General features: G+C 44.0%; 1 protein-coding gene across 1 annotated transcript in view; it reads right to left on the reverse strand.

The window, feature by feature from the left end:
* IL12RB2 (interleukin 12 receptor subunit beta 2) overlaps positions 1-13,467 on the reverse strand; it is a 632,737-nt gene that overhangs the window by 4,253 nt on the left and 615,017 nt on the right. The window contains exon 15 of the mRNA XM_069641943.1: positions 12,074-12,173. Within this exon, the coding sequence (XP_069498044.1) occupies positions 12,074-12,173 (100 nt within the window). The remainder of the gene's footprint in view (positions 1-12,073; positions 12,174-13,467) is intronic.

A 13,467-nucleotide genomic window follows, 5' to 3' on the forward strand; every position in this document is an offset into this window, starting at 1 on the left:
GCAAACCTTTCCTAAGGATAGACAACAAGGATATAGACCTGAGAAAACTATGATACAGGAGAAAAATCATCAAAATGGCGTGGCAAGAGAAAACGTCTACAGAATGCAGTGTGAAACTAATGACGCCTGAACCTGACGGAAGAATAATGTCCAAGATCACTGTGCCAATAAAATACCATGATCTGTGCTATTTGAATGTATATTACAGTGCAAACCTCTTGACAGCTCAACAGTGCTACAAGACCACCTCAGAGGGAGATGTGTTTTATACAAAATGTGGCCTTGTGTTTACTCCTTACACAATATTACCGCATGCCTGTATTCATTCCCTGCATCCAAGAAGATCCGATTAAGGCTCTATCTCGTACCTTGAAAATAGTACACATGAAGGTTGCATTAAAAAAACACTGCCCATATTTACAAGAGTTGCTTTTTCTATTCACTTTCTGGCAAGGGTGATCCCAGATTATCCCACTGAACTCTAGTCTTAATTCACATTCAGTGGCTGGCACACGTAAAGGAGTGTGCACATGTGTTTGTTGCCAGCACCTGCTGCATTTAGAGCCATCTTCACTGGATGTGTTTTAGGGACTTTATGGCAATCAACACCGATCTTCCTAACCACGGTCGCCAACACCACAAATGACAGACATTTTTCACCAGTCAAATTCTTTAGTTGACAAAACCTTTCAAACCACAGGAGCTCCCTTTACTCATACAGCTACCCAATTAAAGAGGCTTCACAAACATCTGGCGCGGGTTGCGCATTAAGCAGGCATTATAGGTTTGGTCAATTTTTCACTCGCATCTCTGCATCTCCACATGCAGTAGTCACAGTAACTGTATTCAGAGATTCAATTCTCTCCACATTATTATGGGTTTGTGTCAATAACAGAGAAGGATTGTTCAATCCATGTACACCCCCGTTTTGAGGATGGGAATGGATTCCGAACCATAGTGGACACAAAATGTACTGTTAAAAGACTCAATAATGACTCTACTCTATTTTGCATTAGTTGGGAAAGGGGGTGAGAAGGTGTGCATCAGGCCCACTTTCTCACCTCCTTTGGCGGTCTCCATGCAGAAGCAGAATTCTTTTTACTACCATCAAGAGATGCAGATTCTACTGTTGATACCCTTTGGAGGTCCTCCTACTGAATTTATTTTCCAACAGGGAAACGATGCCCTTCACTAGAGTAAAACAACTTGTTGAACCTCAGGGTATTATGCCTCGCCATTAATGCATGCCTTAATTACTGTTACTGGGTGAGGGAATGTATCGACTCTCAGGCCCAATTATGGGTTTACTAGCATATCAGCTGTACCGAGTGAGAGAAGGGGGACCTCAGAAATGCCCACTTTTTTACCCTCTACTGGGTTGCAATACAGCTGTTTCCTTCCTGAAGTGAAGGGAAAGGCATGGGCTTTCATTGACTGCAGCTAAAAAAACCTGCATACCTTATTTTGCCTTCAGTTTTTCCCTCCACATACAAGTTGGATGTTAAGGTTGGAGGAATGTTTTGGGGAAGTTCACCTCACATTCCAGTGGTATTTATCACATGCAGAAATACCTGGTTTGTTAAATACCTCAGGGATCATAATATGGAGGGTGGTAAAACTAGGGTGCATTAGAAACACTGCTTGTTTTTCCCATTATCACCACACTCATAATGAGGCCCTTGTGTGGAGGTAAAAATGGGAGTACCTTCTATGAGGGCACTACATAATCAGGTGGTTTACCACATGCAGTATCTGTTGAAATAAAACATACTTTGTGCCGGGTATGTTGGATCTAAGGCACTACAAGACAGACTCTGAAATTGGAAACGCCTTCCTCCACTGGAAATCCTGAAGTGGACAACATTATTTGTGACTTTGTTTCATCCTAGATCAGAACAATCTGTCCAATTTGGCAAACTGATTAGGCAACCACATCTGCATACACTTAAACATGAATAAGTATCTAAACACAGGCCACTAACAAAGCGATCCACTGCCATAGACTGAGGAATGTAGTATAGCCAGTCAGCACATTTAACATATTTAATGTGTATACTTGTTTTTGCAAATTTGTATGCCCAACAAGCTAAAATATTCACCCTAATTGACAGTGTGTGAACGCCTTTACAATGGCAAGTCATTGCCAAATAAAGAACGGGCTTATCCCAATGTATGTGTGCACCAGATAACAGCCAGTACAGTTCAAACACCTCAGTCACCTTTGGAATCACGACATTTGGTAATCATGGATTTCTGGCTGGAGTGCAATTGCTAGAGCATTAATTTTACAGTGCGCAGCAGAAATTCTCTCTTGACAGAATAGTTTTATTTCCATTTTTATCTTTTGTAGATGCTTGGTCTTCCGCCACTTATGCTTAACATTATGGGCTCATTATAACCGGGCGCGGGTAACATGGAACTAAAGATCCATGTGCTATTAATAGAAAGTATGAGGGCGCGTGTGTGCCCATGACGAAGCGTAGTTGCTTCAGTATTTGTCAAAGCTGTGCTGGCGTTGGCTATGTACTAGGAATAACACCATCCGGGCGGCGGAAAAAGCGTGTGGTTTCCACATAAGACGAGGAGCATGGCTTTGAAGTAACAATCTCCCTTAGCACAGTGAATCACACACCCTGTGCACTTAGACAACAGTGATCCCTGTGGGGGATATACGTGTTTCTAACACGTTGAGGGCAGATGACGGACTGTATATAGGCATCATTGTGGTTGTCACCACCTGATGGTGACTGTGTTTTTTAATAACCATGCTAGTAAAAAATACAAATGCTTGTGTATTTTCTTTTTTGCAGCCCGCTGTGGATAGATAAGTTTACCCATGCGCTGTAGATGAAACACGCTGGCTGTGAGGTTGCACTGTACACAACACAGTGCAGGTGTTGAAGACACCCATTAGGGTAAGCTGTTTGTATGGCTCCCTCCTTGAGCTTGCATTCTAATACATTGCAAAAATGAAAATTGTGTGGCGACCTAAGAATGTACTCATACGTGCACTGGTTTTGTTTTCCCCATAGTTGGGAGATGACTGCAATCAGGCGCTGCCATTGAGAGTAACTAGAATACTCAACTGGGCATGTACCAGTCGAAGAGGAGATCCCCTTTTGAATAAATGCCTCCTTGATAATAAGTAAGTGAATATTTACCATCTATTGCAGGATGCGAGTGATTTAAACTCTGACTTAAAATCGATATAACAGGGATACTGAATTTAAGGTGTTCTCTGTATTGGTTTGCAGGCTGCCCGTAACATTGTGTACAGCCGGAAAAATTCCCTTGTTGATACTACTCCCGTTATATGCACGTGGGAGGTGAGTGTCAACATGAATGGTCTTTGCTTGAATCATACACACAATTTATTTGTGCCGTTGTAAGAAACTAATGTGCTGTTATTGTTTATTGTAGATATGTACCAGAAGACACTATTCACCAATACATTGTTCAGACCAGACCAGAGCTGAAGTCTGTGTTGATCCTGAAGAAGGTTGTTGAATTATGGGTCCATCATGCAAGGGCCGGCTAGACAACTGAAACATATGTGGATCCAGCAAATAAGCTGTGGAGCTATTTGTTTTATACATACACACAAAGAATGGTCACTGGTGTAATCAAAATTGTACAATGTTAGAGATTTTTTGTGATAGGAAAATGTTTCCTGGACGTGCTTTGTTTGAATGAATTACTAATGGTATGGCGGTAGGGGTGGAGGAGTGGTTGCCAGCGAAGACAGGTGAAGTGCGGTCAGACAAGAAAGATGGCTTTGGGGGAGAATAGGGCACAATGGAGTGGTAGTGAGAACATGAGGAGAGAGAGGTTTCCGGAGTCACAGGCATCATCTAGATGATTTTTTAGGTCCAGGAGGGCGGACTCAGTGCTGTGACCAGGGGGAGGCTGGATTGGCGGGGCAGGGGAGGTGGTGTTTTTCTAGGTGATTTTGGACCTGAATGTAGGCGGTGCATTCTATTATTTTCAAGAGGAATGGGACGGAGGTGATAGGCCTGTAGTTAGCGGTGATTGCAGGGTCCAAGGAAGGTTTCTTCAGGACGGGGTGATACAGGCTTCTTTGATGGAGGATGGGATGGAGAAGGAGTTGAATGAGGCATTGATGATGGCAGTGATGAGCGGGATCAGGGGCTCGGAACATTCTTTGATAAGGGGAGATGGGCAGATGTCTGCATATGGAGGGCTTGATGCTGTTAAGGAGCGAGGTAACCTCTTTGGTGGTGATATGGCTGTATTTGAAGAGGGGGGTGCTGCACAGGTGTGTAGGTGGGGGAAAAGGGGCTGATGAATGGGGGTTGAAGGAGGAGCGTTTGTGCTGGATTTAGGTTTTAAGGAGGGAGATTGTGCCCAGAAGGGCTTGGTGAAAGCTATTGAACCAGGCATCACCTTTTGAGACAGTGGAGGGGGCGGTACGGGGGACTCCAGGTCTTCGGAAGAGTTCATGAGTAGGTGGATGCTTTGGCAAGGTGGATGGCATTCTTATAGGCTTTGGCATTAGAGGCAAATCTGGCCTTGTTCTCGGAGGAGGGGCATTTGAGCCAGGCACGTTCCCTAGCCCACTTTTTGGAGCAGAGGGCATGGAACTCAGGGTGTACCAGGTGTTGGTAGGAGAGGAGGACTTGGGGGAGAATGTTTTTAAGGTGCAAGGGTGCCCACAAACGTGGTGAGGGTAGTGTGGTACAGGGTGACAAGTTTGTTGATGTCGTTGCCAATGGTGGTGGTTGGGGAGGGTTGAGGAGGGGTAGGATGCGGTCGCTGTTGAGGTTACAGGTGTATCAGGAGTATGTGGGTGAGGGCTGGTGGGGAGTGTGGGGGAGTGGGTTGGCGGGTGGGGATGGAGAAGAGTATGAGGTGGTGGTCTGTCCAGGCACAGGGAGTGTTGGAGATGATGGAGGGATGGCAGTTATGGCTGAGCAGTCAATCCAGTGTGCGGCCGAGGTTGTGTGTGGGATTGAAGATCATTTGAGAAAAGTTGAGGGAGATCATAGTGGAGGAGCGGGATGTGGCCTCTTTGTCAGATGGGTCCCCATATCCCAGGTTGAAATTGCCTAGGGCGAGGGACTCGGTATAGGGTTTAAGGTTGTGCAAGAGGAGGTGTGAGAGGTTGCCCTAGAAGGAGCAGGTGGGGCCTGGTGTGCGGCAAATCAGGTGAATGTTGATGGTGCAGGTATCAGACAAGAATAGCTTGGCGGATAGGGATTGACAGTTGGGGAGGAGGTGTGTGGTGGTGTCACGGATGTCCATTTACTGCAAATGTATCAGTCTCCCATTCAACAGGAATGCAGCTTAATGTATCATATGCCTCGTATGGCCACTAAATTTAAGGTGCAGTCCCACATGTGCAGGTGATGCCATGATATGTGTAGTATTGTGTATGCTATGGTGAGTCTGTGTGAGTAGCTAGGCCCTGTGGAATGCTTGGGGGACTGTGGAGTGTTTGGGGCTTGGGCATTCCAAAGTTGAGGTTGGGGACTGGGAGCTGGGCAAGGGACCAGGACAGATGTATGTAGCCTTCTCTCTCATCTTCTATCTATATCTATGAAACTAAGGAGTTAAATAAAGCATCTTTCTTTTGGTACTTACCTGCCTGGTTCATGCTCCCTGTCATCACCGGCTCAGGTACTACAATATACCAATTGCATCCTCACAAGCTTTTTAAATGCCATTGAATGTTCGAATTTCTGCTTTTATTTTAAAATATGACTATTGGCAGTATGTTACTTTTTTAAAACTTTGAATAAAAAATGAAGTGTAAAAAGGAACTGTCATCAAATGCCAGTTAATGTCTCCCGCATATACAATAGTCAAAGGTACAGTGTTCCATATCTAGGTTTACCATAGTAAGCAAGTGCAGTCACAAACACCCAGCAATGTCTCGGGAGGATAGCTCAGCGGCTACGTGCTCGCCTTGGAAGCAAGACAACACGAAGCAACACAGGTTCGATCCCCGGGTCTACTCTTAGAAACCTCTGGGTATTAAGCACGTTATAAATAACCTATCATGTCATATCAATGTTATCGAAGGCCAGTACAACCTTCATATGCCTGACCAACGCACTATTTGTAAGGAACAGATTTGCATGTGGAGGTGCTCCATTCATATGTCAATTACAAACTCAAAGGCCCCAAAAACATCATGTAATGCCAGTTAATGTATAATCCTCATAAACGTGACAGCCTCACATGTCCAGTTACTGTGATCACATACAAAGTGTAGCCTTAATTACCCCCCCTGTAACGACATTCAATACCAGATAGTACCTTTAACGGTATTCTATATAGTTCTTCATGCTGATTCCACTTCATTCTAAGCACTGTTATGAAATGATAAGGCATTTATAAAGCGCCTATACACAAGTGTTTCAAGGCGCGACAAGGCAAGGGAGGGGAAACAAAGAGAGAATAATAAACAACAATCTTACTAGGCCTAGAGACATTGAGATTGCGCAAGTGCAGGGGAGCGGGGAAGGGAGAAGTTCCAGGGGTAGGGGTCGGGGGGGGGGGTGGAAGGATGGACAAGTGCAGGACACAGAATCAACAAACAAGTAGTCCAGCTAACAGGTGGCAAGTGTGAGATGTGCAGACACCAGGTGCCTAAGTGCATGAAAAAGGATTGTAGGTTTACAGATACAGACCACAAGTGCAGTGGGTGCCAGGAGGCAGTGTGGCTATTGCAGCTGGACGGACAAGGGACCTGGGCCCGAATTCAGAGGGTACCCAGGTGACCAGTGCATGTATCAGACAGGAGATCAGCAGGGTAGAGAAAGAGAGAAGGCAGAAGAAAATAGGAAGGTCTTGAGGTGCTTCCGGAACCGGAGATGGTACTGCTCAAGTTTCAGAGAGGCAGGGAGGCTGTTCCAGAGGGAGGCACTAGCCGAAGAAAGAGATCTGCCCCAAACTCAAGGAGGTGGAGGAGCGAAGAGTTTGAGTAGGAAGATATTTCCGTAGGGAGAGTTGGAAGGATTGTAGTCCCAGGCCCCAGAAAGCCTTGTGAACAATGCAGAGGGTCTTGAACTTGATCCTTGCCACCATTGGGAGCCAATAGAGAGATTTCAGAGCTAGAGAGATACAATCCCGGGGCTTGAGGCCAAGGACAAGTCTCACAGTCCTGTTCTAGATGAGTTGTAGAGGGCGGAGAGTAGAGGCAGGTAGGTTTAAAGAGGCTGTTGCAGTAGTCCAGCCTAGAGAGAACCAGAGCTCTGGAGACAGTGAGCTTCTGGGGGAAAGTGAGGAAAGGAAGAATACCTCTGAGGAGGTGCAGCTGGTAGTTTGACTTCTTAGAGATGCAGATAAGGAGAATGTGGAGTCAAAGATGACCCTGAGATTCCTAGCCTCACAGGTGGGAGCAGGAAGTGGGCCCAGAGTGGAGGATCTCTGTCTTACTGGCATTAATGCAGAGATCATTGGTGGCACATCACTCCTGGATTGTGGACAGACAATCCAGGATGAGAGAGGGTGAAGAGGCGGCTGAGGGGAGCCTGAAAGGGAGCTGAGTGTCATCCGCATAGCACTGAACTCAGGTAGAGAGAGAGATAGATAGAGGAGAGGAAGGACCCAAGTTGGAACTGGGAGGGTAAGTCATAGAGAAAGGAGGTCAGCCAGGCCAGGGCCTGATCAGTGATACCCAGGTTATCACAGAGCTAGTTGAGCAGGATGGCATGGTTGACACTAGCAAAAGCAGAAGAGAGATCAAGTAGGAAGAGGACAGAAGGGTGGTTAGTATCAAGGTTTTAAAGCAGGTCTTCAAGGATGTCCAGGAGAGCAGTTTCCATGCTTCTGACTGCTCTGAAGCCAGACTGATGGTCATGGAGACAACCAACAGATTTGGTGTGAAGGTTAAGCTGGGAGATGGCTAGCTTTTCTAAGAGTTTTCCCAGAAAAGGAGTAATTGAGATCGGGCGTAGTTAGTCACACGGGAGCGGTCAGCTGCCAGTTTCTTAAGAAGATGGTGCACAAGAGAGTGCTTCAAGGGGGAAGGGAAGTTCCAGTGGCGAAAGAGTGGTTGCAAAAGTCAGCCAAGGCTGGGGCAAGGGTGTCAATGTGATCCTTGATGGTTTTGGATGAACAGGGAAGAACCTGTTTTGACGAGACTATCATAGATCGGACGTGTCTTGAAACCTTGTCAGGGGTAAATGAAGGAAAGGAAGAGAAGGGAGGAGGAGAGGTGGCCACAGGAAGATCAGAGGTAGAAAAAAAGTAGAGGAAGGAACACAAATCTGTTTATTACCCAATATAATGGTGATGACTGTATCAATCTTAAAACAGGGTTACCGCTGCATTTAAAGTTCTGTCCAATTATGAGTATGGCGTGTTCACCCCCAGCTAAGAGCTGGGGGCAAACACACTGTAGAAATGTCAATTTTTGACGCAATTACCACGTGATAATACCGCCAGCGGTATAACATTTACCGCCCAACCCGTGATCCGGTGGGGGGAATACTGCCAATCGAAGTATGCCTGCGATACATTATTTCTTCTTGTCTGGGTACACCCAATATACAGAGGGATTACAATGGCTTAAAAGACAGCTAAGTGAACAATTTACCCAGTGCCATTCTGCTATGAATATAATTAGGCTAAAAGAGCTGTTGACAGTAGGCTCTAACTTCTCACCTTTGGCTCACTCTTGGTAAGAACAGCAGGAACAGAATTGAAGGCCAAGTGCTGTGAATAGGTAACAGAGCACTGTCAGCTTCTTTAAAGATGTAATTACATGGAAAGCATAGGTGTTGAGGTGGATGTCATATTTCTAAAGTTAGAAAGGATACTGTTTACTGTGCTGCACTCATAGTTACCTGCTCTAAGCATTGAAGAGAAACAAACATTATTTAAATTAATCTGCAAGCCGGATATTACATCTATATCAAGGCTCTGATAAAAATTGTTCGACAAATCTTGGCCTGTAAATTAAAGAGGCTGCTCCGCTGGTAAAGGGAGCAACATGGACCCCATTCCTTCTGACAATTACAGGCTGAATGTAGGTCGGCGCGGTGGGTTTAGACTCATGTTACAGGACATGATAGCAGTGTCTCTTTGGAAGTGGTGTTCTGCATCAGGGAGTGGGAATGGTAAGGCACTTTTTAGCGCTGAGATCAGGCAGCAAGATAGCAGTACATTGAGGAGAGGAATATGTTTCTCCTCCTGACATTAAATGTTAAAGGTATTTATATTGCACACCGTCACCAACTGAGTTGGTCCCCAGGTACTCTGGCGGATCTGTAAAACAAGAAGGCGGGCAGGTCTGGATAGTCGGGTAAAGAGGGAGTAGGAGAGTGAGAGAGGTGGTGTGCTGTTGGCCGCTTCAGTTCGGTATACACCATGCGCTGAGCTTTGGTTTGAGTATTGTACCCGGGAGAGACTTTGTGTGCTATTGGTGATGTTTATTGGATTTGGCTGAAATGACTGAATCCAATTTACCTACCCCACCAAAAGACCTAAAATACATACCACCAAAAGTTCAAACTACAAAAGTTCAAACCTTTTTTTTTTGTTTGTATGTTTTGGTGGGGTAGGAAAAAAAAGGAAAAACAAAGGCTGCAGGGGTGTCCCCCGTTCACTATACTATACAGTATAGTGAGCGGGGGTTGCGGGGGACAACCCCGCAGCGGACCTGACATTTTTTTTTAAAAAAAAGGCTGCAGGGGTGTCCCCCGCAACACCCCGCTTACCATATTTTACAGTATAGTGAGCGGGGGTTGCGGGGGACACCAATGCAGCTGACCCGAAAAAAAAAAGACTGCAGGGATGTCCCCCGCAACACCCCGCTCACCATACTTTACAGTATAGTAAGCAGGGTTTGGGGAGACACTCCTGCAGCTGGCTAACAAAAAAAGAAAAGGACCCTGCAACGCTGGTTCCCGATCACGGAAGTTAAAGGGAACCAGCATTTCAGGGACACCGCGCTTCGAAGTGAAAGGTAAGTGGGGGCGTGGGGGTGTGTTGGGGGTGTGGACGGGGATGGGGGTGTGGGTAGGGGCTAGGTTTTGGGGTTGTTTTACAAGGAATCTCCGCATGAGAAATGTACAAACATTTATGTATATAGTACATTTCTTATGCGGTCATTTCCGTTGTGGATCATTCCACCACGGTAAAACAACCCCAATTCCTGTTTATGTGTTGTTGGTTTATTGTTGATGCGATGTGGTAAAGTGGGTGCTGTCTGCTTGGCGAGAGATGTTTGCGTTCATTTTCAGGTGAGTTAGGTATCCAGAGATTTGAAGGTTTGGTTAATGTGGTGTGAATCCTGGTTATGGCACATCTTGTTCGATTTAATTTGTATTCCTAAGGGTGGTGTTAGTTGCTGCTTGCCTTTAACTGTTAGGGTGTCCGCAAAGTGAACTTCTAACTCTCACATGAACTTGGGTCTCATCTGATATAGGATCACTGTGATACCACCAGTGAGAACATGATGATTTCTGGTTGACTAGTTTCTTGAAAGCGCTCATCACACTCTGGAGCCCAACCAGATAACTGTGCCCAAATAAATCTGTAGTAGATTACGCATGCTTTATGCCTGCTTGGGACACCTCTAAAGGGCCCAACCATCTGCTGCTTTAATTTTCACAAATACTTACTTTTTTAAACACATTTTTTCACATAACATAAATTTTCATTGTGGGCTGCCATCAACTACACAATTATATTTTCCGAAGATATATACATTCACCTACGGGCCTGGGCTCAGCCCTTGGATTCTTCCATCAAATTCACCATTCCCTTGAGAGATCATTTCTGCAGGAAGCCTGAAGCGAACCCCAACGACTGTATTTGGTCATCAGCTTTGCACTTTCCCTCTTTTTGCCCAGGATCACTGAGTGCATCGTCTACCTTGACTACCTTACATGCAGAGGATTACCGGACAGAGACACATAATTTGACATATGCAAACAGCCGAATGATTTTTCTGGAAGCTGTTCAGATTTAATTATTTAGGATCAAATATTCTGTATCTAGGTTTGGTTGCTTCACATCTATGTGAGTTTCCTTATTCGTATACAAGTGGCTACCCTCATCATATGTTGTCGGTTTTCCAATTGTTCCATAAATTGGGTGTAGACACAATATCCTATCTAAAAAACAGTGTTCGCATACTGAGGTAACGTACAAAATGTGGCCACGAAGTGTACTCCATAAGAAGTGCTCGTGTATACCACTAGCTTTCAGCTGCCAGGAGGTTGGTAACAAGAAGGCTGCATGTGGCATATGACCTTAGTGAGCAAGAACCACAATACTGACCACTTATTCAAATGGGCCTTGTACACTAAGCACTACTACAACTACTGTAGGACCTCTCCCCTTCGTTTCCAGACCCCAAAGGCTATAACAAATATTATTATTCAGTACTTCAAGATCCACTGCACTGCAAGGTTTTGATAGCAACCAATTCACAGACAAAAGTCCATGAAAAACAAATGACAAAGTGTAACAAAGTAGTGTGTTGCACAAAACATCTATTCATACATCTGGAACTGAAAGTTACCATTTTTATTTCAGCTCTAAACTTTGAAACACATTTAAAGAATTATACCTATTGAAAATACCATCTTCTGGAGCATGTACTACCTTTGATTTTGGATTCCAACTGACCTTTCATCATGAAGCACCCACACCCTTTCATATCCAATCCAAAGCTCTACACATGTACCTTACCATCATCTTCTGGAGATGCATGTCTCTAAGAACCATTCCTCCTCTTTCTGCTTTTATGTGCATCACTCTAAATATCTATCATTAGCCAATTCATCCTCTATCTCTGCATCTCAAAATCTTGCCAATAACTTCTCCTGCCACAAAGACCTCTCTAAAAGATTATTTCTCTGCCACTCTCTTTGTACAGGTTGGTCTACTTCCCCAAAAAGCACTAGCCCGCCTAATCTTTTTGATTTCCAGCTGTCGGTGCCAGGAGTGAATTAATTTTGAAGGGTGTGCATCAAAATTGATTGTATTTACCCTTTAATTTGGGGATATTCCTCACAATCAACACATCGCTATCCAAGTTAAAGGAACATGTTTATGCTGATAACCAGTAACATAAAAATATCAAACAAGGACTCACCTTCACTGATTTGTATTCTTTAGCCCATGAACTGTTTGCTGGGTCCGGAACAGGCCGGCTACAGGACTGGGGCAGGATGACATGTAGAACCCATAGTATTCTGGAAAGAGATACATTGAAACCATTCAAACCCAATTGTATTCCCGTTGCATTACACGCGGAGTAAAATATGTGCTGTTACAAACAGATAGGATTGAATGGAATCCATGAAGCCTACTATAATTTAGCAAGAAGCCTATTAGAACAACGTAGAAAAAAAGGGAGATATTGGCCCTCATTACAAGTTAGGTAATGCAGCAAAAATTGGAGCGATCGGGTAAAAACCTCCATCAAAATGCTGGAGGTAAATCTGACACCTTACAGCCAATATGTGGCAATTTCGGCAGAATGGTTCCATAAATGGGGACTAACACTGCCATGCCACCACTTGCAATCCAGCTCTAATTCTGCCAGACCAAGTAGTGGTAAAAGTAAAACTGTTTGATGGTATTTTAGCAGATTTAATGCTGGAATACTACCAAACTTATAATGAGACCTATTGTTCCTTACTAGTTCAGACGCTGGTTGTACATGCATGAGACCAAACATTAAATCACCTGTCTTCACACTTGAGAAACTGTTGCAAAATCACTTTGTTGACTAGTATCTCTCCTTCACACCCTCGGTTTCAATGTAAGTGTATATTTATTCTGGGTGCTTGGTAGAAAAATACATACCTGCTACTACTACAAACCAATGCCAAATCAGTGTCCTCCAGTGACGGACACTCCTGTCCCCTGCCCACCATAATTACTGATCAATTATCTATCAGTCAAAAGTAGTCTTATTTGCAGAGTTAAATCTTCATAATTCTGAAATCATGTGATCAAACATATTTTGCAAATATATAATATGTTTCATTAAACAAAGTTAATAATAAGAATATATAAATTAATCAATAAACAAAAAAGCTGTATGCGTTTCGGGGTTTCCCTTCATCAGGAGCACATTTCAATATTTAAACTCTTCTGTATGCTTCAACCATCTGGAGAGCAATCATACAGGTATTATCAGTATTGATTAATCAATAATAATGTTTCTATTGCACATTTTATTATAGTTGGACCTTTATGGGTTTCTGTCCCATTTACCTGGCTGACTCTCAAATGATAAATGTATCTTTGTAGAGTGATCTGCCTCAATTTCATGGTGTCGTGCTCCCACAATCCAATATTCAGTGCTCACCTGAATCTGTGTGATAATTTAATAAAACAAGTGCTCACTAATTTCATCTTATTAAGTATGCTAATGTTACTCTCACATGATTTACATTATAATTACCAGTTCTTACCTCTGATGAGATAATGGTATAAATCTTTGCTAGATCTCGATTTGCTATGGATAATTTTCATACA

The sequence above is a fragment of the Ambystoma mexicanum genome, chromosome 1q (assembly GCF_040938575.1).
Source record: "Ambystoma mexicanum isolate Mex_15411 chromosome 1q, UKY_AmexF1_1, whole genome shotgun sequence".
Lineage (NCBI taxonomy): Eukaryota > Metazoa > Chordata > Amphibia > Caudata > Ambystomatidae > Ambystoma > Ambystoma mexicanum.